Here is a 27,796-nt window from a genome sequence, read left to right as displayed (position 1 = left end):
TGCCTTTTTCCCGGCTATCTTCGCGCCTTCCGGCACGGCAGCTTACAAAGGCCAAACTTAGTGGGCGAAAGAGCAACGAGCGCCGCTTCAGCCATCCATTGCTGGGGACGTTGACTGCTGGCGGTCCCCAGTGGACCTCAAAGCTGATGCAGAATGGAGCGAGACGACGGCGGAGGCGGCGGCCTCTTTTTCCGCGGTCTCCAGAACCGCTCTCATGAGAAGACGAAGCTGCGAACAAGAAAGTCCACCTTGTATCTCAGCCCGCAGAAGAGCACCGGGCGCTGTGGGGGTGAGTGAGTGGGTGTGGACGCCGAGCTGGGTGGTGGTGGCGGGAAATCGGCGACCCTGAACGAGGGCTCCATCTACTGGGAGGCCGGGAGTTGGGGGGGCGTGGTGTGCCAAGAAATCGCGTTGCGCTGGAGATGGGATTCTGGATCCCCGTCTCTTGCAGGGCACTGTATTCTGCATTGTTTTGTGCCAGCTTTCCGCAGCCATGTGAGGTGAATAAGCATGATGTGGCCATCCCAAGTCAGCGAGGGAGTGGCCACCCTGACCCAGTGTTCCCAAAGTTTCGTATGTACAGAGGGCTGATTCCTGGAGTGGAACCAGGTCTGACCCCCGCCACGTTGCTTTTTTCTGCTGGCCCCTCCGCCTTCTTTGGTCTCGTTGTCACCCTGATAGGAGAAACATCACCTCAGCAAGTGGGATTTTGATCTGTCGGAGGGGGTATGTAGATAGGTTCCTCATTTATTCATTATATATTGCGTGCCTTGTATGTGCCGAAGGCTGTTATTTAAGGGCCAGTTCTGAGTACAGTTTTTTCTGCCTGAGGCCACAAAGTAAAGAGGAGAAAAGGAGAGAACAAGGTTTTTGGACAGCAGATACAGTCCAGTAGGGAGGTTTGTTTCTGAAAGATTAAAGTTCACAAGGGGCACTTGAATGCACCGGTGAGAACATTTAAAATGTGTTCCTGCATTCTTTGACCTAAATCACAGCAGGATCCTCTATGACCCACCTCCTAATGTAATGGAAATAAAAACAAAATTAAACCAGTGGGCCCTAATTAAACTTAAAAGCTTTTGCACTACTAAGAAAACTATAAGCAAGGTGAAAAGACAACACTCAGAATGGGAGAAGATAACAAATTAAACTGACAAAGAATCTTCAAAATATATAAGTAGCCCATGCAGCTCAATACCAGAAAAACAAACAGCCCAATCAAAAAGTGGGCAGAAGACATGAACATATATTTCTCCAAAGAAGACATACAGATGGCTAAGAAATACATGAAAAGATGCAGAACATTGCTCATTAGAGAAATGCAAATCAAAACCACAATGAGGAATCATCTCACACCACTCAGAAAGGCCATCATCAAAAAGTTTACAAACAATAAATGCTGGAGAGGGTGTGAAGAAAAGGGAACCTTCTTACACTGTTGGTGGGAATGCAAACTGATACCACCAATGGAGAACAGTATGGAGACTCCTTAAAAAACTAGGGATAAAACTACCATACAACCCAGAAATCCCACTACTGGGCATATACTCTGAGGAAACCAGAATTGAAAAGTACAGATTGTCTTGAATTGAAAAAGAACCCCAGTGTTCACTGCTGCACTATTTACAATAGCTATTACATGGAAGCAACCTAGTTGTCCGTTGGAAAATAGTACACATACACAATGGAATATTACTCAGCTCTAAAAAGGAATGTATTTGAGTCAGTTCTAATGAGGTGTATGAACCTAGACCCTGTCAGAGTGAAGTATGAAAGACAAATGTCATGTATTAGTGCATGTGTATGTTGACAGCTGAACGATGGACTCTAGAAAGATGGTGCCAATGTGCAGGGAAGTATAGGCACAGACATAAAGAACATTTTGGACCCAGAGAAGGAGCAGGTGGGATGATTTGAGAGAATAGCATTGAAACATGTGTTACCTATGTAAAATAATAGCCAATGGAAGTCTGAGTATGACATGGGGCACTCAAAGGCAGCGCCATGAGTGGGGTGGGGTGGGGGTGGGGGGTTAGGGAGGGAGGGAGGGGACACATGTACCCGTGGCCAGTTCATGTTGATGCATGGAAAAACCATCACAATATTTTAATTACCCTCAATTTTAAAAAAGGAAATGTTCCTGAAGAATAAGGAATGAAAGTGCAGGAACCCAGAATGATAGTAAAAGACTCACAGTGGATCAGAGGCAGGCTGCAAACTCAAGTTGTCAGGAGACAGAAGAGGCAAGGCTAAATACAAGTAACAAGTCAAAGGAGCCTATATTTCAGTACCAGCCAGTTGTTTCCCAGTTGAGCTCTATGTTGCCAGATCTTAAGGAGTTTTGATATGCTACAATACAGATGTTAACATAAAATCTGATTTTTAAGTGTTGGCAACTAAATTCACATTTAAAAAATATTTAGTGTGTAAGATGTCCATTTGTGATTAAGAGCAGGACTCCAGTCAACATACAGACCTGGTTTTGAATCCTGTTTATTTACAACCTTTCTGACTTGGGAGAAGGCAGTTTAACTTCTGAGCCTCAGTTTTCTCATATAAAATAGGGCTAATGATACCTTCCCCCTAGCAATGAGGACTAAAGGACATAGTGCATGTAAAGGAATGACTTCAGTGCCTAGCATACAAAAGCATCAATAAGGACTATTTAAAGTGTACAAAGGACCATTTTATATGCCAGTATATGCACACATACAAAATGTTGCTTCAGAAGTTAGTAATTTGTTAGCTGGTTTCTTTCATTATATACACATATATTAGCTTAAGGCCTTAGTTAACCCAATCTTTTTCAAAATGTATCTTAATATTTGCTTTGTTAAATGAAAGGAGTGGTAATCCCCCATTGATGACGCTATGGCGCTTTGTCTAACCTTCCACCCAGGTCTGCTTTTGAGTAGTGTGGAGGGGCTGGAATTCACTACTGCACTTTAACAGAACCTGAGCAAGGGGCCCATCAGAGCAGATTTTCATTCTCCAAGTGGAAGTTGCCTGACTCTTGTGCTACAATTACCTGTTTGTTCATTTTTTTCAGATCTTGGTGAAAACATTTATCTGGTCTTGTTTATAATAGCATTACGAATATGTAACTGCTTTTTAGTCCAGACAAGTTTTGTTCCAGATGAATACTGGCAGTCTCTTGAAGTTGCACATCGTATGGTTTTCAAATATCCTTTGTAGTTTTATATTCCTGGACTAGAAATGTGTATTCATCTCAGAAACTGTGTCAGCTCTGACTTGTTTTCAATCAATTTTCCATATTTTCTCCGAGTAATTTTAACCTATAAAAGTGTGCCATTATTTTAGGCTAATATTTCTTCTGTACTTTCTTTGGTGTTAATGTACTAAGCCTTTGGCATATATTCCCACAGTGCTCAGTAATGTGGAGGATATAGATGAAGTAAAAAACATTCCTGCTTTGAAGAAATTGTTTAGTTAGCCAACTACATTTTTATTTCCAATACCCTGTATAAAATACTATGTTTTTATTTAAGCTTCTTTGCTGAAAAATAAGTTTTATATGTAGAAATGAAAAGAGGTTCTGTTTCAATGCTACTTAACATTAGTCCTTAATATTACTAATTATGGTTATTTGACCTGGGAATGGACAGAAAGATTGAGGGGTTATACTTACCCCTTAATCTTTGCAAGCATTTACAAGATTCTGCATCTTTTGGGGAAAGATAGTGTTCATTTGCTGGTAAGTTTAAATAAAAGTAATCAAAATAGTCATTAACAGATTTCATCCTTTTTTTAAGGTTAATGAATATTAATATTAAATGTTAATGATAATTAATTATTATTTATGGAAGTTTGTTTTTAAAAGACTACTGTTACTGAACTCTGTATCTGGGAAGCCCAGGGTTCAAAGACACACGGTGATGTGTAAGCGTTCAATATGTGCTAAAAACGTTAAGCATTAGTGTTCTGCTGCTTAATAGTGTTCTATTAAGATATACAGATGTTCAGAATGACTATATATTTGTACTTTAAAAGTAAATTTCCTTCATAAAAGAATCACTTAAGAAAGTGATATATCTTATTTTTTTAACTTGTAAACATAAAGCCATGTTATGTGAGCCTATGAAAACTAAATACATATAAACCTACTCAGGATTTAGTGCTGAAATTAAAAATTAGGCAAATTAACTTGACAAAAATATATTGATATGTACAGTCATTGTGGTGTGTAGTAATTAGCCATCAAGAGTGAGCAGGGTTGTAATCCCTAGATAATGAATTTCTGGGGTCAGTGGCCAAGAAAAGATACAAAAGAAGAACTAACGGTGCAGAAGTTTTTCTAACCTCATTATCAACATCCTTTAAGCTATCAAGTTGGACTCAACAGTTTGGCCCTTCCCCATTTTCTGTTCGGGAAGTGGCCCAGAATTCTAAAGGCAGCCCAAATCCTGCAAGGTTTTTTTGAAGCCTGGAAAAACACCGAGGTTGTGGAGTTTTGTTTAGTTCTCTTTTTTTTAAAGGCTGTATTGTACCCTCCCCTTTACAATGATACCTAATTACCCATTAGTGAAAAACAAAGACCCATATTGGTGAAATTGATGCTTCATTTGAGAATATCACAGGGAAGGAAAATTGAGAGCAGTAGGAGTTGTTTCTCCCATTAACACACGTAGAAGTTAGGAACTGTGAATTGTTTTTTCATCTCTCACGACTACCCACTAGCTTCTAGATATGCAGGATATTCATATTTGCCTAGCCAAATGTATATACTATCCTAGAGAATAGGTTAGATTATGAATGAAGGAGTCTTCAAGATAGAACTTGAACAGAGAACCATTATGATTCTGTCAGTCATCATACTCTCATCTTGATTATTTTAAAATAGATTATATAATTTTGAAACCAGAAGGTGTCAGAGAAGTGATGAAGAAAACAGACCAAAGTCACTGCATATTAAAAGCTAAAAGCAGATCTTATGTCTACTTATTCACAGTCCAGTGCTCTTTCCAGATAACTTCTCTCTAAACTTCATAAGGTATGTGGACAGAATTAAGGATGGCTTAGAGCTCTGCTGTTTAATACAGAAGCCACGACTCACATGTGGCTACTCAAGACTGGAAATGCTAGAAATGTGGCTAGTCCAAATTGAGATGTGCTCTTAGTGTAAAATCCATACCAAATGTCAAAGAACTAGAGCAAAAGAAGAATGTAAAATATTTCTGTAATTTTTACATTGATTAAATGTTGAAATATTTTAGATATAATGAGTTAAATAAAAGTATTGAGGTTCATTTTACCTGTTTTGACATTTTTCACTTTTTGACTACTATAAAATTTAAAATTCAGTATATGGCTCACATTGTATTTATACTGGAGAGCACTGGCTTGGAATATTGTGAGAAGAGGGATAAGAAGGGAGACCTGTTGGAGGGGGAGCGGTGTACCACAGTGGGGGTTTTGATCAGTCAGAAGATGGCACATAGACATCCAGCTCCTGGAGCTTCAGGAAAGGAAGGGTCAGGATCTTAAAGAACAGGAATATAGAATGGTAAGCTGCCAACAAAGGCCTAATCTTCAGGGTTCACTCCTGTCACATTCCATCTTCTCTTTACTCCATCACACTAGTTTTTATTCTCCAGCAGCCATGTGTAACACTTTAATTCTTGTCAAGGCCTTATTATAACCTGGAAAATTATGATAAAGTCTGGAGAGACTGCTAACAACTAGAAATTTACAACTCCATTTATTTTTGTGTTCAGCTAAAATCTATCTACTTTTAAATTCAAGATTTTTTACATAACACTTCAAAAAGTCCTATTTATCCAGGATAAACATCTCCAGTCTTAAAACCTCATAATCATCTTGTAATTTATTAATGTCTAATCTTAAAATGTGGGTCTTGAAACTGAACACAATATTGAAAGCTAGGGCAAGTAGCTCAGAATATAGTAGCTCATTAAGTTCATAAATAACTATACTTCTCTCAGTGCACAAGAATTCTTTTAGTATTTTAGTGGCTACCTCAACACTCAGCTCATATCAAGTTTGTAGCGAAATTAACTTTTCACATGAAGTATTTGCAGACCTGGGAAGTGAGGAGGAGGCTGATAGATTCTTTTGCAGGGCAAACAGAAGAGGAGTACAGAGGTGTCTTTTACTGTATATTACGGGCACAGTTTAAGTGGAATTATGAAGTACAATGTACCGTTATGATTTAAACATATACTTACAGAGTACTGATAAAGGACATAAAGCTAAAGTGTTAGAAATCGCTGACAATTGAAAGTAAAGCAGGTCTAATTATAACGTAAAATTAGTCGTTTGATGCAATAAAATACAGATGTACATGTAAATTTTTAGAAACACATCTTCTGAACAAACTAAGTTGTGATCTACCAGCAAGTGTTTAGTTTGTTAATGATAACTGTGACACATTTTAAAACTCAAAGATATTAATGTATAATATAGAATCAGTAACTGTGTTATAATACATTTACTTTTTATTCTTCTTTAATATAATCTGAAAACCATATTTCTATAATAATAGATTACAAAAAAGAAGCAACTCACATTATTGATATTGCAGGATAGCAAAGCAATGTAGTTCAGTAGCTAAGAGCTTTGGAATCAGGCAGATGGGTTTGAATCCTGACCTCCACACTAACTAGCTCTGCAGTTTTGCGGATATCACTTAACCTCTCTGTCCCTGTTTTCTCATTTATAATCCTGTCTCATAGGATTGACAGAAGGACTGAATGAGCTGATATACATGAAGTACTTAGTATGATACTTAGCCCACAGTATTGTAAATGTTTCATTTAAAATTACCTACTGTTTTGCTAATGAAAACTAAATGTGCTTCTAAAATAGAGCCTTCACACAATGAAATGGGCTGCTGGCTACTTAAAATTAATAGTATTGTAATACATATATTATAGAGAGAACGGGAAAGATAAAGCAATCTTTTGGTATTTCCATGAAAATTAATGTAGTTTTTTTTTGTAGAAAAACAGGTATTTTTGCAGAAGAATAGAACAATGCATCTTTTTTTAAAACTAAGAATGGCTTTCAATCAATGTTGGATAAGCTTGTTGATTTCTTATGGTTTTAAAGTGTGAACTAACCAGATGTTTTTAATATCTTTTTTTTTTTTTTTTAACTAATGAAGATTTGGATTCCTAGACTTGCCCAAGCACTTCTGTCTGCTATAGCAGACTTGAGGCTTTACTCATTAATGAAGCAACTAGAAAATCAGCAAGTAGCACGATGGGTGGTAAGTTTAAAACACGTTAGAAAATCTATTTCCTTCATTTCTGTGAGCATGAAGCACGTGAACAGGGCAGTCAACATGACTGATTTCCCAAGGCAGTTTCAGAAGATAACTTGTACAACTTTACAAAGGCACTTCCATAATTCAGAACAATAAGATGCAGGTGGATATGCTGTCTCCTTGAATGAGCCCTACATGGCAGAAACCATTGGTGCCCTGCAACCCTGGAGAGGCCGAAACCTAGGACACAGCCTTGGGAAGCACCATGACTCGGCTCAGTCCTTGTCTCACTTGCCATAATATTCAGTAGGAACAGTTCTAAATTATTGCCTACCACATGGACTACCTCAGCTGTTTACAATCCTTTCACTATTTCTCCAACTACCTGCAACTCAGGCCTAAGAATTCTCTTCTCACTGATGCACTTTCACTTTTGGCTAGAATAATGGAAAAAGTACAGAAGATTGTCTTTTGTTATTTGACTTACTTCACAGTGAGGAGATTCTCAATCTCCCATTCAAATCCTGAATGATTTTCCCAGTTAAACTATCCTAAAAAGAGTTATCAATTAAGTAAGCTTATATAAGCCAACTTAGAAATCTTATTACCTTTTTTATATTTCTGTTGGCAAATATGTTTCAAATTCCAGATAACCAATTTACCAACACATTTCTGAAATACAATTTAGTGTTAATTTATTAACATTAATTATTAATATGACATTTCTGCAGATAGCATGTTGACTTGCATTAAATACAGATTACTTTAGCAATTGAGTCCTTCAAGGATTCAGTCAGTCTCTTTAGTTTGTGCTTATATACACTGCCCAAGGCTGAACCTAAAACAGCAGAGACATAATGCCTTTAAAATCCTTCCTCCAAAGTGGCAGCACTATGATCGTCTAGTTCAGGAAAAGCCTTTAACTTCACAAGTTAACTGGGAACATGTTTTAAAGTCTGCATTGGAAGAGATAGGAAGCTGGTATGACATGTTTTAACATCCTTGAAGCAACTAAGAAATTTCTTTTAAAGGCATTTGTTTTTCAGACTTAATGATGCTTCTGTTTGCATGTTCTACCAAAAAGTAGTTTATTAATTTAGTCAATTTCCAAATTAGAATTTAATGCTTTTTCCTGATAAGTCACTTTGTGTGTGTGTGTGTTGTCTTCAATTTCCCATCAGGAAACAGGACATTCCAAACCAGGTCAATAAAAATATCAAGTAAATACTTGTCAGTAATATAAGACAATTTGAGTAATACTGATTATTAAATTCTAGCTATGAATTTCAGTCTTTAAACTCTGCCATCAAGGAATCTGCATTTTTTTATATCTTTTATTAGTGTGAAGTGAGATTTAAATCAAATGAAATGTACCTGAAAGAATAAACTTAACTTTAACAAATATAGATCTGATTATCATAGACATGTGTTTGATATAACTTCTTAAAAAACAATGTTTGGGCATGCCCATTTTTAACATTAGACTTGCTTGCTATTTTCCTTAGAAGATAATACTAAGCTTTTCCATTTCCTACTCCATATATATTTGCTTATAATTGTTCTTAGTTTTTTTGCCAGTTATGCTCTTGGTTCACATGGTATTGCTGTACCAGAACTCTTACAAACACCATGGAAACTGTTCTCACTATAATTGCCCTTTTCTACTATCCTTTGGAAGGTTCAAAGTCTATGAACAGGTGAGTTACAGTACTATTACAATTATGTACAAAACTCTAAAGCATGGTTTTGAAAAATCTTAAATTATTAATATATTGCAATATCCAGTGGACTCCCCCAATATTCATGAAGGCTATCAGAACCACAAATTCACAGTTGATTACAGCAGGAAAGAGAGATACTCAAACTAGATAACCAAAGAGAGTTGAATAAAAGGACTGTTTACAAAGGTATAAACAATGTTTAGAAAAGCTAGTAAGGGGATACCTATAGTACCTGATGGAGAAGGCGATGGCACCCCACTCCAGTACTCTTGCCTGGAAAATCCCATGGATGGAGGAGCCTGGTGGGCTGCAGTCCATGGGGTCGCTAAGAGTCGGACACGACTGAGCGCCTCCCCTTTCACCTTTCACTTTTATGCATTGGAGAAGGAAATGGCAACCCACTCCAGTGTTCTTGCCTGGAGAATCCCAGGGATGGGGGAGCCTGGTGGGCTGCTGTCTAGGGGTCACACAGAGTCGGACACAACTGAAGTGACTTAGCATAGCATAGCATAGCATAGCATAGCACCTGAGGACTAGTCACACAGAAGTTTTTGTTATCCTTTGGCCTCAGGGAGTAAGGAGAGGAAACTGTTACTGAAATCCCTAGAGCTCTTAGAGAGGACCCCAACAATAGAGGGGTACAGCCAGCCTTTATCCATAGCAAGGTAAGAGCTGGGTGAATAACATACACTGACTCTTCTGCCCTCCAGTTAACCAATGCTAATGAGAAGCCAAAGAGCAAGGCAGCCCACTGATACAGTCCAATAGGTCACCCTCCCTACACCCTGGGCAGGTGAAGAACAGAGAGTAGATCCTGGATGGCAAATAGAAAATACATGGACATGGTTTGGGTTTATATAAATTGGTATAAAATACTAAGAAAAAGGAACATCAGAATAGGGTTTCACTGTATTCTGGGCAGGTTGTCTGGAGGAGCTAATGCGTGGGAGAAGAGAGGAATGAGGCTATCATGGCACTTTGCCCTTCTCCAGAATTCAGATTTTGTAAGTAGCAGGGTACCGGTAGCTTTGAGAAGCATGACACAATTAAACCTGATTTAGAATTCTCTCCTAGTAGCAATACTGAGGATATATTAAAAGGGAGAAAGCTAGAAAATCTGGGAATCTAGTTAAGAAGCTAGTATCCATTCTTCCTTATATACAAGGTTGTTGAGGATCAAACCAAATAACATCATTTCTGCATTAAGACTCTTGACTGCTAGAATAGGCATTCACTTTCGTTACCTATAGATGAGGATATATAAACATTGATTTCTATCAAATGAGAATAGAGCCACTTTCAAGAATTAAATGAGAATCTATAGACAGTGTGTCCTGTTACACAGTAAGTGTTGAGTAAGTATTGACGGTGACAATGATATTAAGAAATCTTTCTGCAAAATCAGAAATGACGACTATGAAAAGATTCCAAACAGGAGACACCACTGAGAAGATTTTAGGCAAGTGAGAGGACTTGATGTAAAATCACGGCAATAAGAAGGAAAGTGGATGTGTAGGATGAAAAGTTGGGATTTAAGGTGACTCCAAATTTTTAGACTGAGAAAATGAGTGATACTATTAAATACTAGACACTAAACAGGTTTGTGAGAAAGTTAAGGGGTATATTTCATATACTTTGATTTTAAATTCCAGTAAGAATTATGTAGAAATATTCAGAAAGGAGTAAGAAATCCAAGTTGGAAAATTTGGAGTGAGGTTAGGTAGGACTAGATACATTTGGGCATCCTCTAGGTAGTTTCACTATGGCAGAATTTGCAATTAGGCTGACTACAAGTTCAGACCAAGCCAGAGGTGTTTTATTTCACCTGCTCAGTGTTTTTGTTCTTTACCTTAACTACTTGGCAAATTTTTTAAATTGGGAGATCTTACCTAAAATCTTGATTTCTAGTTTCTCTTGAAAAAATGTAAGGCCTGGCAACATTCTGGGCCAAGCTTCCTTCATGACCCTATTGGAGGTTCCATGCAAATTTTTATTACTTACCTGGTCTCCATAAGAATTTGAACTTGAAATCCCTATTATATCTTCACCAACATTGGAAATTTCTTTATAGTTACTTATTAGTCAATAGGTGTATCATAGTACCATAAAGTTCTTTTGCTACTGTCATCTTGATGATTAAATTATTAGGTGCTCTCCTTCAACTATTTATTGAGAGAGGTCCTAATAGTAAAAACCCACATTTCTATCCATGATCATATAGGTTTTTACAGTAAGCTTTATTAAAATCAGGTGTATATCTATATATGTATACACAGATATATGTATCTTTCAGATGGGCAAAACTACAAGCCTACTTTCTGAACAAAACCACATGTGCCCAGAAGCCCATCATTGCCTAAATAATCCCAATGTTTCTTTAAAAGAGTTTTTTTTTCCCCCTTAGAAGATGTGTGACTGTCTTTTATTTTGGTAGGAGACACTTCCACCAGAAAAGGATTTGACAAGAGTTTTATGGTTAAAAGTTGATATACCTCTCAGTAAATAAAACTAACATTAAGATTAGAATAACTTCTTACTTGGAAATACTAGAATATTAAGTAAAGCTGGAAAAGACCTTACATATTACCTCTTTTTTATGGATGAGAAAAATTAAGAACCATAAAGTTTAGGTAAGTTCCCCATGTTCAGATAGCCATTTATACCAAAAAGAAAATGCTCTAATTAAAAAAATAAATATATATAATACCACAGAGTAAATAGATAACCTCTGAACTCACTTCCAAGTTGTCTTAATAATACCTTTTCCTTATGTATAGTGTGAAGTACTCATCCCTGGTGGCACTTGCCTTCATAATCCGTCCCACAGCTGTTATTCCATGGATACCTTTGCTGTTCAGACATTTCTGGCAAGAACAGAGAAAGCTTGATCTTATTCTACATCAGTTTTTACCTGTAGGGTAAGTATGGCTACAATCCATCATATTAATTTTAATAAATTAAAGATTATAAACAAGATTTTACATCTTTTTAGTCAGGTATATCTTCTAATATCACTGAGAATTATCAGACCAAGGAAACATAGTATTTCCAATTTTATATTTTTAGTTGTGATTCTGAGTATTTTAATTTGCTTAAATGATCCTGGGAGTTTTTCTAAATTAGAACTTTCCTATGTTTTATTTCTTAAATATTTTTCAAATATATTTTAAGGATATTTGATTCCTTCACATTTGTATGGGGTTTTATGATAACCATACAGTATATATTAACTTATTACCTGATTTTCACAATTCTTGGATCTAGGCAATGTAGGTGTGTTTTTACTTTGTGATACAGAAAATGGAGGGCTTGATGAAATTAAATTAGCCAGTGTCACTGGGTTGCTATGATGAAAATGGGATTGAAGCCCAGGTTCTCTAACTATATTTTGAGCTCCTAGGATCAGAATTATACCAGGTACCTAGTGGAATATACAAAATAATTATTCATTGAAGGAATGAATGTACTTTGACACTTAAAACAGTGATCTTTTTAATATATTAAATATATTCACTCTGTACAGGCTATTTCTGGTAGCTATTAAAAAAGGACAAAATCACATGGTGGCTAAGTTGCCACTGTTGTCATTTCTCAGATTTATTAACACTGTTTTGATTGTAAAGCATTCATTCAGCAAATATTTAATCCTAATATGTGCTAGGTGCTGTTCCAGATGCTAGAGATACAGCAATTTAACAAAACAAAGTCCATTCCTTCATGAATTACATATTCCAGTTCGGGGAGACAGCTAAAAACTATGATTAATTTATGTGTGAGAAACTTGAGAAGTGACAATGCATGCTGTAGGGAAAAATCATGAGAACCTTCAGCTGAAACTACAGACCCAGTCAATATCCTAAAAAGTTATGAGATCTTGAGTCAGAGATACCCAGCTAAGCTCTGCCTGGATTCTTGACCCACAGAAGCTGTGAGATAATAAATGTTCATAGTTTTAGGTTGCCAAAACATTTGGTGGTAATTCATTATGCAGCAATAGGTAATACAGAATTTATTACTTTTAAAAAGTTTAAATACAGCTTTTCTCAGTGAAATATCTTTCAAAACGTGTAAATCCATATTCAGCTGGAGAAACTTTTGAAGCATTTTTAAAGTGGCTTTTGATGCTATATGCCACTAAGTCATATGCCATTACTGGATTTTCAGTAGGTTCAAAGTGTTAGTCACTATTCTGTTTTGTTTTTCAGATTTGTCACTTTGAGTTTGTCTCTGATAATTGATCGTATTTTTTTTGGTCAAGTAAGTAAAATTAACCTTTTTTTTTTTTAAGTTACTTTAATATAGTCACTTTATTACACTAAAAACTCAACCTTACTTTTTAATCCATGAGTATCTGGAAACATAGGCAAAACATATTTTTTAATGATATGGGATATATTAGGAAAAAGCTAGTAGCATATGCCTTTGGTTCACTTTGCTGTACTTGCCATATAACAGAATTGTGTATTAATTGAAGTTCTAAGAAATACATTTAAAGTACTATTGTCAGGTTTGTAACAATAAAGGTTAACTTTTAAATGATTTTAGTTAACCTCAATTATTCAGAATTCATATTAACCAGAATATTCTTTAAGCATCTGGTTTAATCTTATTGGTAATAGATTTAGTATGGGTTCAGTTCAGTTCAGTCGCTCAGTCGTGTCCGACTCTTTGCAACCCCATGAATCGCAGCACGCCAGGCCTCCCTGTCCATCACCAACTTCCAGAGTTCACCCAAACTCATGTCCATCGAGTCAGTGATGCCATCCAGCCATCTCATCCTCTGTCGTCCCCTTCTCCTCCTGCCCTCAATCCCTCCCAGCATCAGAGTCTTTTCCAATGAGTCAACTCTTCGCATCAGGTGGCCAAAGTATTGGAGTTTCAGCTTTAGCATCATTCCTTCTAAAGAACACCCAGGACTGATCTCCTTTAGAATGGACTGGTTGGATCTCCTTGCAGTCCAAGGGACTCTCAAGAGTCTTCTCCAACACCATAGTTCAAAAGCATCAATATAGGTTTAATCTAATAATAATGGTAATAGGTTTAATTTAATTGGTAACAGCCTCTGGTTGATTTTTAGTTCCCGGTTTTTAAGTCACTTATAGGTCTGGAATCAGATGCTACTGTCTAAAGCCTAGTGTATTAAGATGTAAGATCTTGGACAAGTTATTCTTGCCAGTTTCCTTATCTGGAAATAATTGTGGTACTTGTCTCTTCAGGTTGGAGGATTAAATGAGATAACACATGTAAAATGCTTACAACACTGCATGGCAAAAGTGAGCACTTAATGTTAGCTGCTATTGTTGTTATTACCTACTTTATGCTGTAATTCAAAGTGCAGTGTTTTCATAGCTTTATCTTAATAGGTAATGTGTGATGCCATAAGGTGGTACTACAGTAAAATTTTTAATATGGGTACCAAACACATATAAAAATTATTTTCATTAATTCTTTATGTCTACATGCTACACTGTCAAAATGGGCATAAACAATTATACTCTGTTGAATCTCAAAAACCTAGTGTTTTGCAAAGAACACATTAATACTTGTAAAAATAAATAATTTCACTGTTATTATAAATGATAATGAAAAGAGAACCATATAAAATCAATCAGACGCAGTAGAAGCAGTTCTTAGAAGTTCATAGTGATACAGGCTTTCCTCAAAAAACAAAGTAATTTTAAAATGAACAACCTAAACTTACCACTTAAAAAGAGTTAGAAAAAGAAAAACAAAATCAGAAGTCAGCAGAAAGAAGGAAATAATAAAGATCAGAGAGAAAATTAAGAGATGAAAAAAATCAGTAAAACCAAGAGCTGGTTCTCTGAAAGGGTAATAAACAAGATTGACAAACCTCTGGCCAGGCTCATCAAGAAGAAAAGAGAGAGGACCCAATAAATTAAGAAATGAAAAAGGAAATGTTAACAACTGATACTGTATAAATACAAAGCAACATAATACTATGAACAACTATATGCCAACAAATCTGACAATCTAGAAGAAATGGGGACAAGTTTCTAGAAACATTCAGTCCACCAAAACTGAATCAAGAAGAAATTGATTCACTTCTTCTTGAATTGTGCTCTTTCAATCACTAGAGGAGAAATAGAATCTGTAAACAGACTTGCTACAAACAAAAGTCCAGGACCAGATGGCTTCACAGGCAAATTCTACCAAACATGTGAAGAGCTTATACTGATCAGGATCACTCCCAAAGACATTCTAAGAAGCAAAACTAGAAAAAGATATCACCAAAAGAGAAAATTACAGGCCAATACTTTTGATGAATATTGATGCAAAAATTCTCAACAAAATATTAGCAAACCAAATCCAAAGACACACAGAAAAGATTGTATACCACGACCAAGTGGGATTCATCCCAGGTTCACAATGATGGGTCAACATAGGCAAATCAATGTGATACAACACATAAGCAGAAGACAGAAGCCACATGATCTCACTAGATTTAGAAAAAGCATTGCCATAACTCAACATTCATAATAAAAAAAAACTCTTGCCAAAGTGGGTATAGAAGGAATATATCTCAACATATAATAAAAGCTATTTTTTTTAATTTTATTTTATTTTTAAACTTTACAATATTGTATTAGTTTTGCCAAACATCGAAATGAATCCGCCACAGGTATACCCGTGCTCCCCATCCTGAACCCTCCTCTGTCCTCCCTCCCCATACCTTCCCTCTGGGTCATCCCAGTGCACCAGCCCCAAGCATCCAGTATCGTGCATCGAACCTGGACTGACAACTTGTTTCATACATGATATTATACATGTTTCAATGCCATTCTCCCAAATCTCCCCACCCTCTCCCTCTCCCACAGAGTCCATAAGACTGATCTATACGTCAGTGTCTCTTTTGCTGTCTCATACACAGGGTTATTGTTACCATCTTTCTAAATTCCATATATATGCGTTAGTATACTGTATTGGTGTTTTTCTTTCTGGCTTACTTCACTCTGTATAATAGGCTCCAGTTTCATCCACCTCATTAGAACGGATTCAAATGTATTTTTTTTAATGGCTGAGTAATACTCCATTGTGTATATGTACCACAGCTTTCTTATCCATTCATCTGCTGATGGGCATCTAGGTTGCTTCCATGTCCTGGCTATTAATAAAAGCTATTTAAGACAAACCCATGGGCTTCCCAAGTGGCTCAATGGTAAAGAATATGATTGCCAATGCAGGAGACACAAGAGACGTGGATTCAATACCTGGGTCAGGAAGATCCCCTTGGAGGAAGAAGTGGCAACTCACTCCAGTGTTCTTGCCTGGGGAAAATCCCATGGGTCGAGGAGCGTGGCAGGCTACAGTCCATGGGGTTGCAGAGTCAGACATGACTTGAGCGACTGAGCACACATGCATGACAAACCCATAGCCAATTTAATACCCAATGGTGACAAGCTGAAAGCCTTCCCACCAAAATCTAGAAGAAGATAAGGATGCCCACTCTCACCTCTTCTATTCAACATAGTACTGGAAGTCCTAGCCACAGGAGTCAGATAATAAAAGAAATAAAAGGTATCCAAATTGGAAAGGAAGAGGCAAAATTGTCATTATAGCAGATAACATGATACCATCTATAGAAAACCCTGAAGACTCCACACATAAACTACTAGAACTGATAAATGAACTCAGCAAGGTAGCAGGATACAAAATTATCATACATAAACCCTTTGCATTTATTTACACTAACAATGAAATATCAGAAAGGGAATGTAAAAAAAAAAAAAAACCTTTCAAAATCACACCACTCAAAATACTTAGGAATAAACCTGACCAGGGAGGTGAAAGGCTTATATACTGAGAACTATAAAACATTAATAAACGAAACTTAAGATGATTCAAAGAAATAGAAAAGATATCCCATGCACTTGCATTGAAAGAATTTATATTGTTAAAATGGACATACTACCCAGAGAATCTACAGATTTAATGTGACTGCTCCTATCAAATTACTCATGACATTTTTCACAGAACTAGAACAATCCTAAAATTTATATGGAACCGTAAGAGACTCTGAATTGCTAAAGCAATCCTACAGAAAAAGAACAAAATAGGAGGCATAACCCTCCCAGACTTCAGACAATACTACAAAGTTACAGTAACAAATCAGCATGGTACTGGCACAAAAATGGATATATGGATCAATGGAACTGAATAGAGAGCCCAGAAATAAACCCACACACCTACAGTCAATTAATCTTTGAAAAAGGAGGTAATAATATACAGTGGAAAAAAAGACAGTCTCTTCAGCAACTGGTAATAGGAAAGTTGGACAGTTACCTATAAATTGATGAAGTTAGAATACCCTGTCTCACCATACACAAAAATAAACTCAAAATGGCTGCTTAAACATAAGACATGACACCATAAAACTCCCTAAGAGAGATCATAAGCAAAATATTCTCTGATATAAATCATGCCAATGTTTTCTTAGGTCAGTCTCCCAAGGCAACAGAAATAAAAACAAATATAAACAAATGGGGATGGGGAACACATGTACACCCATGGCTGATTCATGTCAATGTATGGCAAAAACTACTACAATATTGTAAAGTAATTAGACTCCAATTAAAATAAATTTTTAAAAAAAGAAAAATATCCAAAAAGAAACCATAAAAAAGAAACAAAAAGACAACTTGAACCAGGAGAAAATATTTGCAAATGATACAACCAACAAGGGGCTTAATTTCCAGAATATGCCAACAGTTCATATAACTCAACAACAGAAAAACAAACAACCCAATCGAAAAATGGGCAGAAAACCTAAACAGACATTTCTCCAAAGAAGAAATACAATGGCCAATAGGTACATGAAAAGATATTCATCGTCACTATTAGAAAAATGCAAATCAAAACTACAGTTAGGTACCAGTTCACACTGGTCAGACTGGCCATCATTAAAAACTACAATTAACAAACGCATGAGAGAATGTGGAGAAAAGGGAACCCTCTTACACCTTTGGTGGGAATGTAAGCTTACGGTACAGCCACTATGGAAAACAGTATGAAGGTTCCTCAGAAAATGAAAAACAGAATTACCATGTGATCCAGCAATCCCACTCCTGGGACTTTTTCCACATATCGAGACAAAACTTAAATCTAAAAAGATACTGCCACCATTATGTTCATAGCAGCATTATTCACAATAGCCAAAACATGGAAACACTGTAAATATCCATTGACAGATAAATGGATAAACATACAACGGAATACTACTCAGCCATAAAAAAGACTGAAATAATGCCATGTGCAGCAACATGGATGCAACAAGAGATGATCATACTAAATGAAGTCAGTCAGATAAAGACAAATACCATATCATTTATATGTGGAATCTATAAAATAGGACACAGATGAACCTATCTGTGAAACAAAAACACACTCAGGGACATAAGAGAACAGGCTTGTGGTTGCCAAGGGGAAGAGGGTGGAGGGAGGGTTGGATTGGGAGTTTACAATTAGTAGATGCAAATTATTATATGGATAATGGATAAACAAGATTCTATTATATAGCACAGGGAACTGTATTCAGTATACTATTATAAACCATAACAGTATAAAAAAGAATTATTGCATATTCAAAATTATCAGTGTAAACTACCTAGTATTCAGACTCCATTCTGATTTAATTTCATGATTATGCCAAATTCCCTAAGGCCAAAAACCCATACTTGGCATTAACACATTTCTATTTCTTTTTCCTTCAACTATCCCAGTGGACTCTGGTTCAATACAATTTTTTGAAATTCAATGTGCTGCAGGATTTGGGATCATTTTATGGCTGTCATCCATGGCACTGGTACTTCAGTCAAGGATTTCCAGCTGTCCTGGGTACTCACTTACCCTTCTTTATTCATGGCTGCTTTCTAGCCCCAAAGAGGTACAGGATATTTTTGGTGACTGTGCTATGGACACTGCTAGTTTATAGGTAAGATTTTATTTGTTCAAATAGTTCATTTTTTAAATGTTACCAAGAAATTAAATTCTTTGAAAGGTAAACTATTCATCTTTTGCAGGTTCATTAATTCTTATGATTTGTTAGTGGGGATTATTTAGCAGATTGAAAATGCAGTGCTTATGCTGGTTCTCAGGGCTTCCCTGGTGACTCAGTGGTAAAGAATCCGCCTGTAACACAAGAGATGTGGGTTCAATCCCTGGGTCGGGAAGATCCCTTGGAGAAAGAAATGGCAACCCACTCCAGTGTTCTTGCCTGGGAAATCCTATGGACAGAGGAGCCTGGTGGGCTGCAATTCATAGGGTTGCAAAGAGTCGGACATGACTTAGCATTTAAATATCAAACAAATGCTGATGCTCAGACCATCTGAATACTTTTAATACATTCTCCAGATCTTCCCAACCCAGGGATCAAACCCAAGTCTCCTGAATTGCAGGCAGATTCTTTACAGTCTGAGCCACCAGGGAAGCCCTTCCGATACATATAGTTTGCTTAATAATATTATATTCAATTTTAAGAGGTTGAAAATTGTATTTGCTTTTAAAAAACAGAAACCACCACAATTTTAAGTACTGTATTCCTAAATGAAAATGTATGCATTTCTATTTGAAATTTGAGTCATATTACTTGGGTTGGTAACAGAAATCTCTTTTTTTTAGAATGCAGTTGTACTTTAGAATTTCACTTTGACATCAACTGTTGGCATTACTTTTAACACATCATCACCACCATATAACTGAAAAATAGACTGATTCCTGAAGCATGAAACTCAGTCTCATAATTACAAAAACAGATGTTAATTATATTCATTTTAAATACATTAATTTCTTAAAGTATCATTTAATATGAGAAAATAATATTTTCTTTGAATATCTTCTTTTTATTATAGCATGTTGAGCCACAAAGAATTCAGGTTTATCTATCCAGTTTTACCATTTTGTATGGTGTTCTGTGGTAAGTATTTTTGTAAAATAGAGGAAAAAAACAATAATAAACCAAGGACAGTCAATGCTTATTAAACTCTAAAATATTATTTTCTACTAGGCTAAGTAAGGATTGCTCCTTAATTACAAATTGATTATACTACTGCAGCTTTCCCTTTCTGCAGCCAAAATATCCTTTTTCTTCCCTAAATGCCCTTTTTCCTGTGTCCTGTAAAGTGAGATAAAAATATAAGGATCCAGCATCTATAGCACCTTTTGATGGTGGTGTTTCTGGCTGTTAGAAATCTTTCACTAAAAAGTAATACATCTATTTCAGAATAGCTAATTTAAATTTATGGTTAAACTACAAGTTCTGCATTCCACAAATGGAAAATTAATGTTGAAACTAGTTTTTAATGCTTTATATACATTTATCCCTTCAAGACTCAGTCCCAACGCATATGCAGTTTTTAACGTGATTCACACCTCTGGTTTCATTTGCCACCTTTCTCCGTATCTCCACTAGGTCTTTGCAGTAAGTTTTTTACATGTGACTTCTAAAAGTTTTATATTACTAAGCTCTGGAAAATATGAATTTTTATGTTGGTCTGGAAAATTTATGAATTGAAACTTTATTAAAGTTTAATTCAGAATGATTTGTTGGCTTGCTTCAAATATTAATCACTAAAAAAAGAAAAATCACTGGACTATGGAAGGAAGAAATGATAATCAAACTGGACCTGGAGGCTCATAAAAATGAAGGCATTAATGGTATCGAACTTTTTACTTAAAAAACAAACAAACAGAAAACCCTCCAAATTCATTAAGCAGCCTTCTTTGGTCAAGTATAAATATCGTCTCCCACATCTCAGCTGTATGTACTCTCTTTAGACACAAACATACATATCTATATATTTGAAATATCTAAAGTACTAAAATGAAAGTTAGTGTCATATAGTATCTTTATATAGTCATACTTCATCTACAGATGCAGACACAAAAATATAAAAGTCTAAGAGCTACTTGGCAAGTCTTTAGAATAGTGGGACCATTTAACAGAACAATTCTGTTCATAAAGTACTATTCAGATTTAGTTTTTTTCAACAACCACTTGAGTTAGTTACAATTGTTTACTTTTCACCCAGGTGAACACTGCCAGATGCTACTGGAGGACAAATATTTCTGTGCACATTTTGTTTTCGTTAATTTAGGAACTTGGTTACATTCCATTTTTATAATCTGTTTTTTCCACCATTCTATTTCTCTGCTCTGTGTCTTTAACAGAGTGTTTTAAAGACTAAGTTGTCTAAATCCTCATTCCCATTCCAAGAGAGTGAATCTTTAAGTGGGAGGGTCTTGGTAACCTGTTTCCAGTCCCAAACACTGAGATAAAATGCTCGTGTGGGTTGTAGAGCCACCTTTCTAATGAAAACAATCTGCCTTTCTTCCATCTTGTGTCCATTCAGATCCTTCAAGGACAGAGACCTAGAAAAACCCCTGATCTTCTAACAGGATGTGAGCTTTTCCCTCAGACACGTGTACCTAAGGTTCCTGAGTGAGCCAAGAATTCTGATTCCTTGGAGACTTGTAGTTTCACTAAGAATTAGAACTGTTATGCCGAGTTCCAACAACAAGACTAGTTAAGTAGTGAGTTCACCTAGACCAAAGTCTGGATGTTCAGGAATGATTTCAGACAACAGTCTCCTTGGAGTTCCAGATGTTTTAAATGGCAGTTTTCTGGCCCAATTTTCTTTTCTAGCCACTTGAAACCTTGAGTTACATTGTACCTCAAATCTGTTTTTACTCTATTCTTATGTGACCTATATTAACCTGATTTTATATAAACATGACAATTCTATTGGCGATTGCAGTGTAACAAGTCACCTCAACACTCAGTGGCTTACAATTATTTACAAATCGACAGCTCAGGTGGGTAGTTCTCCACTGAGCTCACTTAGGCAAATATAATCAGCTGCGGAGGAGGTAGGCAGCTCTGCTGAACTAGGCTGGGCTGTCGCATACTTGGGATTCAGCTGGCTATTGGTCAGGGCACCTCAGCTCTGTTGTGGGCTCTCATTCTCCAGCAGGGTATCTGGTGCTGAACAAGCTGGGTGTAGGCAGGGATCCAAGGGAGGCCCAAGCATGGAACCAGCACACTGCCACTTCTACCACATTCTTTTAGTCAAACAAAGCCAAGCTAAATTAAGAGGACAAACTTCAGGCTAGTGTGGGGACAGGACACAGGAAGAGAAACAACTACAGCTGTTTTTTTCAATCTACAGTAACTTGTCTTGCCTAATTTGAACTTTCCCCAATCCTACCCAAAACACCTTAATTCTAGATCAGAATGTTGGCTTTGATCCTTAGTGAACTGTATAACCTTATACCTCAGTTTCCTTACCTGTAGAAGAAAGGTGTCACTAGTCTAATAATGCTGAAATTCTTAGACTGAACTTGTCATTTGAGCTGTTTCCAGTTCTGGGCTGGGTTTTTGCTTAATCTGTTTTTACTACAGTGGCCGTTGCAGACCTGCTTGTCTCTGATTAGGCCACTTTGTTTTTCCATATGCTAATCTTTTTAGCCAAACCACACTTGTGCTGTTTCAAAAGTCAGATAACCAGTGTTACAGAACTGGTTCCCATACCCTCCCTCTGATGACCATGCTCAGAGGCATCACTTATACCCTCTTAATTGTTCAGCATCTCCAGATTGCCCAACACAACAGTGAAAGAAACAAACATAAATCTACTTCCAGAAAGAGATCCACGCCACCACTCACAAACTGACCACTGAAAGTCTCCCAGGAGCCTAGTGGTATTTTTTTCTAAGAATAATACATCGTTACATTTCCTCCAGAATTACTGAGACTTGTATGTACACAATCTGTCACTAGTGCTTGGGAGATAAAAGAGATAAGCAAATGGAATAAAAGCAAGTTCTATATATTTATCAACTATGTACCAGGACTGGCGCTGTACCCACATTTTCCCCTAATATTTGAAAAAGGTACTGTTGTGGATGGGGAAACTAATGCCAAAGCTAGAATTCAAATCTGGATTCCCTATAGGTCAATTCCTTTTTCTAGAAAAAGGTCAAGACCTGGATGATACTGGACAATGACAGTGAATAGTCAAGAGAAATTACAAACATGACCCAATGCTTATTACATGTTTTTCCATGACAGCATTTCAGCTTGTAGTACACTTCCATTAAAGATTATAAATATATTTGCAATTAATATTCACTTAGCTATAAGAAAAAAAATTACCAGTGTTACCATTCAATGTGTCTATCTTTATATAGGATACTCGCTAAACAACTTGAAAACATGGAAGAAACCAGCTCTAAGTTTTCTGTTTTTATCAAATATGCTCCTTGCCCTCTATACTGGTTTAGTTCATCAACGAGGTACTCTTGATGTCATGACTAATATTCAAGAACTCTCTTACAACAATACAAATGTATCTTCAGCTTCAGTACTTATGATGATGCCTTGTCATTCTACCCCTTATTACAGGTAATAAAAGTTGTTCACTAAATGCTATGACTATAAAAACTACTTTAAAACTCCTTTCAGATTCCTGAATTTAAATTAATTGGTCAAATGATTATAAGGCATTTGAAACTCCTGTTTATGTCAATGAAAATCATATACCACTTTTAAATATACTTTAATATTCAAAACAACTTACATTTAAATAATCTGATCAAATAAACTTATACAGCATTTTATACTACCTTTAAAAGGTAATCTTTAGTAAAAAAAAAAAAAATCAGGTATCATTGATCTTAATACAAACCTTTGTGATACATCTTATATTTACATAATTTGTAAATGATCTCAGAACACAGGATTCAAGTCCAGATTTACTGATGGGGACTGTTGTCCTGGTCTTAAACCAGTGTTTTTACTTTCTTTAGATATCAGCTGTCTTGCCTGTAAAAGTTAGGGAATTCAATTAGGTGATATTTTAATGCTTGGATTAAGTGTGTCTGGGAAATAACAGTGAAAGTGCCTTAATTATGCAGGGCATTTAAAAATACATCATGGACACTAAGCTTGTATTTCAGGGAGCTATATACATCAATTGCCTAATAAGGATAAAAGGACAAAGAAAACAGCTTTCCTTTAGAAAATTCTTTACCTGTCTAGAGTTAATCTGAAGTTAATTTTCCATGTGCACATTCAGTCAGTATCAAAGTTGGTATCATTTTACAGTAATTGAACACTTTTGGAATACTCTGCTTAACTCAATCATTAATGCCAATCATTAATAGGCTATTTGGAAAACTGGGATTATCCAGCAAAAGCCAGTTAGATGGATGCAAGACCTCAAACAGCCCTTTAACTTGAAGATGGGATCTAGTCTATATAAAAAAGACTAGAGCTGAGAGAGGGATGTTCACTCTCCCCACATTCTCAGTAGTGGTAACTTCACAGAGAACAGGAATCCTAGAGGTACCATGATGCTCTCCCATACATGGTTGTAGTGACTGGTATCTTAGGCTTTGCATAGTTCACCTAGTTCTCATCTTAGGTTTTTCCAACAATGCACAATGGAGCACGCGCACACACACAAAAGTATGATACCTACCTCTGAAATATAAGGCTGGCAGCCTTTTCTCAATTGTTTCTGCTTTCCCCTTGAAGCAAGACCTTCATCTTCAAAATTGTAAAAGTCATGAAGTATTAAGATCCTGTGTAAATTTACTTTGTACACATTTCACAGATAAAAATAAACCTCTATCAAATATTTATTTATATTAATTTTTCTGAGGCAAAGTTGTAAACATGTCTTTTTGCATGTCCCAAGTAACTGCTTAATCCACCTTTTCTGCTGCTGCTGCTGCTAAGTCGCTTCAGTCGTGTCCAACTCTGTGCGACCCCATAGACTACATATACTCTAATCTTCCAATGCCACAGTAAAACCGTTACTTATTTGGATTTTGATCCGTGAACCCATGTTGTTCTTTTTACTAAATCATACTTATATAAATATTTAACAACAACAAAAGAAATAGGAAAAACTTGTCGCTTAAGAATTCAGAGCAGAAAGAGGAGAAGAACAAAGAATTCTTTATCCTTTCGGGTTCATGACCAGTTTTCTGCTTTGCCAGATATTACTCTCTTATTAACAAGCCCCAAAGCCCCTGTGCCTGGAACACCTACTAATGTTAGAGAGTATTGAGTCCCACAAGCTAAGGACTGACTTCCCACATTCACATGGAGTTTCACTCTTTACTTTGGACTTGAGGTTATGCTACCTACACTGAATAAGAATCTTAGTCTCCATTTTTTGAGAAAACTGCATTAAAGATGTGCCTCTTCACCTTAAGTGAAACCCAGTTTAGATTCAGATTTCACATTTTGTTATGTAAACATGATGTATCTTAAGTGTAATTTGAAAACTGTCACAATTTTTTTTAACTTCTTGTAACTATAATGGTAACTTTCTTTTTATAGCCATGTCCACTACCCACTTCCAATGAGATTTCTCCAGTGTCCCCCAGACCTGACTGGAAAAACTGATTATCTAGTTGAAGCAGATATGTTTTATCTAAATCCCTTAAAGTGGTTGTATATGGAGTTTCAAAATGATTCACAACTGCCTACTCACTTGATCATCTTTAGCGTCTTGGAGGAGGTAAGGGAATATGAAAAAAGCTATAACTTGGTATTTTATTTTACCTCAGGTTTAGCAAACACTCAGATAAATAGACAATATCACTTTTTTTAATGGTCCCTTTCAACACATATTTTATTAACTGGTCTTTTCCCTGGTCAAAATCAGCCCTAGTTCTATAGAACTACCAAGGAATATGTGTTACTTACCATGAGTTATTTTATTATGAAATTGCATTGTTTTATTAAGAAAAAAGTTGGAGAAGAACAAATAGGTCATTCTTAAATTCATGAAAAGTACTCAACAAAAGGTGGCTTTTATTTGCTTAAAAACATTTCCTTCCTTCTAGGAAATAAGTCCTTTCCTAATTTCAAACAACTATGAGAGAACTGCCGTTTTCTTCCACACTCACTTTCCGGAGCGTCGAACTGGAAGTCACATATACGTCTATGAACGGAAGTTAAATGAGAAACTCAACCAAAGATGAAATTCTGAACTATGTTTAGATCTTTCTCAGAGAAATAGAGATTGCTGAGCAGAAATATTCAGATGTTGCTGAAAGATGCTACTAAACACTGGGTAAAACTCATGGAACTAGCAAAAACCACTATGAACTGCTTTACCAAACAGCACTACTGAGGAAATATATGGGGAAAAAAATCACAATATAAAATCATATATTAATGCAATGCCAGATTTTAAATAAAGACCTTTAGTTTTCCTCATGGTGTAGTTTTATTGTTTCTTCCACAGTATTCAGATGTGCAAGAAATTTCACAAGAGAACAAGTCAGCAAGTTCATAAGAAGGCAGCAAATTCTTCACAAATCAACGGGCTCTTGAACCCACAAAAAGACAAGAAGCAAGTGTAAGGTTATAAAATGTTAAAGATGAAATTCCATCACAATGTACTTTTTTTTCAAGCTCTACTGGAAATTTAACACAAATATCAGTGTTACTTACACTTTGTCATGTATGATTTGAGCTTGCTTTAAGCTCATACACTGAAAGGAAGTCTCATTTCATGCACAAAATGTGTTGCATGCTTGGCTTCCTTAATAAAACTACAGTTGAACATTTCCAGTGCCAAAAAAAAAAAATTCAGCAAAACTAAATAACAGGAAAATGCAAGTTAGTAAGCTTTTGCTTGTTACTTCTGAGTAATAATATAAAATCATCAAACTATACTTAGAAATGATAAAAAGACATTGTTATCTTGATAATTTCATCTTAGTTTCAACACCAAACAGTAAAGAAAGCATCCAAGTTTCTGTTACAGTTTTCTAATTTAACTTAGTTGTGAAGGTCAATATTTAGGATCAAAAGGTAACTGCCCCAATTCTATTTCAAGGTTTGCCATGTGTCTTCCATTAGTGCGACCATATTTATGCCATTTACCTTCCCTTTTATAAGGTTGTGGCTGAGGGTGCTTCTGCTCTTGTTTTCGATGCCTGGAGCTTTCAATATTTACCATACGTTGCTTTTTATCTGGTCGACTGAAAGCAGTAAACACATTTTTCATCCAGGTTAGAGTTAAATTTATTTAAACAGGAAACAATTTTAATGTTTTTTCTCCATTAATCTATTATCTGAACACTGAAAAAGGATAGTAAATGAATCTGAAGTATATAATCCTAGTATAACCATATGAAAAAGATTTCAGTGAGTTTATACTTTTATCCTACAGAAAGAAAAAATGGACAAACATAACTGTGCTGGCAAACAGGGGAAACACTCAAAAGATAAATAGAAATGTGACAATAAAATAATGAGATGTGTTTCCATTATTTTTTCTCCTTTCCTATTAAAATTAATTCCCCCTCCCCAAGTGGCTTCCTCCCTCAGCAGGGATAGATACACAGTTCCAACAGAGTTCCTCCCTCCCTCCCTCCCTCTCTTTTTTCTGCATGCGCATGCATGCTCTAACAGCTAAGGCTTATAAACAATATCTACATGTAGTTCTTGATCTCCATAATCACACCTTTGTCACTACTTCAACAAAACACTCCATGGCCATCCAATTCCCAACCAAGACATCCATTCTTTTTTTGGGGGGGGGGGGCAGCATGTAACATTATTCCTTTTACTTAAGATGATTTTCGATTTTCACAATGCCACTCTCTGCCCATCATTCATTCTCAGCCTTCTTTCTCTACAACCCCTTAGATGTTGGTGTTCTTCAGGAGTCTGATAAACACCTCCAGCCTAGACTATCTACATATACAGAGTCTGGGCTAGAGACAGAGTCACATAACCAATGGCCAACAAATTCTCCCTACTTATATGTCAATAAATACCAACCACAAT

General features: G+C 36.2%; 2 protein-coding genes across 9 annotated transcripts in view; one reads left to right on the top strand and one right to left on the bottom strand.

Annotated features, from left to right (window-relative positions):
- PIGB (phosphatidylinositol glycan anchor biosynthesis class B) lies at nt 1-26,212 on the top strand. Of its 3 annotated transcripts, none has more exons than XM_055537898.1 (12): nt 1-289; nt 3,050-3,182; nt 3,598-3,715; nt 7,145-7,249; nt 8,813-8,943; nt 11,745-11,885; nt 13,173-13,224; nt 18,750-18,916; nt 19,833-19,897; nt 23,170-23,383; nt 25,331-25,511; nt 25,840-26,212. In XM_055537898.1, the coding sequence occupies exons 1-12, from the start codon at nt 154-156 to the stop codon at nt 25,975-25,977; spliced, it is 1,581 nt and encodes a 526-aa protein (XP_055393873.1). In that variant the 5' UTR covers nt 1-153; the 3' UTR covers nt 25,978-26,212. The 3 variants fall into 3 exon arrangements, with proteins under 3 accessions (XP_055393873.1, XP_055393871.1, XP_055393874.1); XM_055537896.1 differs by having other exon boundaries at nt 18,705-18,916; XM_055537899.1 differs by lacking the exons at nt 3,050-3,182; nt 3,598-3,715 and having other exon boundaries at nt 81-289; nt 18,705-18,916.
- The window catches only part of CCPG1 (cell cycle progression 1), a 42,068-nt gene continuing 40,059 nt past the window's right edge, over nt 25,788-27,796 (bottom strand). For 5 of the 6 annotated variants that reach the window (XM_055537890.1, XM_055537892.1, XM_055537894.1 and 2 more), the window contains one exon: nt 25,788-26,985. In XM_055537890.1, coding sequence (XP_055393865.1) covers nt 26,796-26,985 — 190 coding nt within the window. In that variant the 3' untranslated portion in view covers nt 25,788-26,795. The remainder of the gene's footprint in view (nt 26,986-27,796) is intronic. The other variant, XM_055537893.1, reaches the window with a different exon arrangement.

Source organism: Bubalus kerabau, chromosome 10, assembly GCF_029407905.1.
Source record: "Bubalus kerabau isolate K-KA32 ecotype Philippines breed swamp buffalo chromosome 10, PCC_UOA_SB_1v2, whole genome shotgun sequence".
Classification (NCBI taxonomy): domain Eukaryota; kingdom Metazoa; phylum Chordata; class Mammalia; order Artiodactyla; family Bovidae; genus Bubalus; species Bubalus kerabau.
Note: the sequence above shows the minus strand (reverse complement) of the source record. Positions and strands in the feature narration are given on the sequence as shown.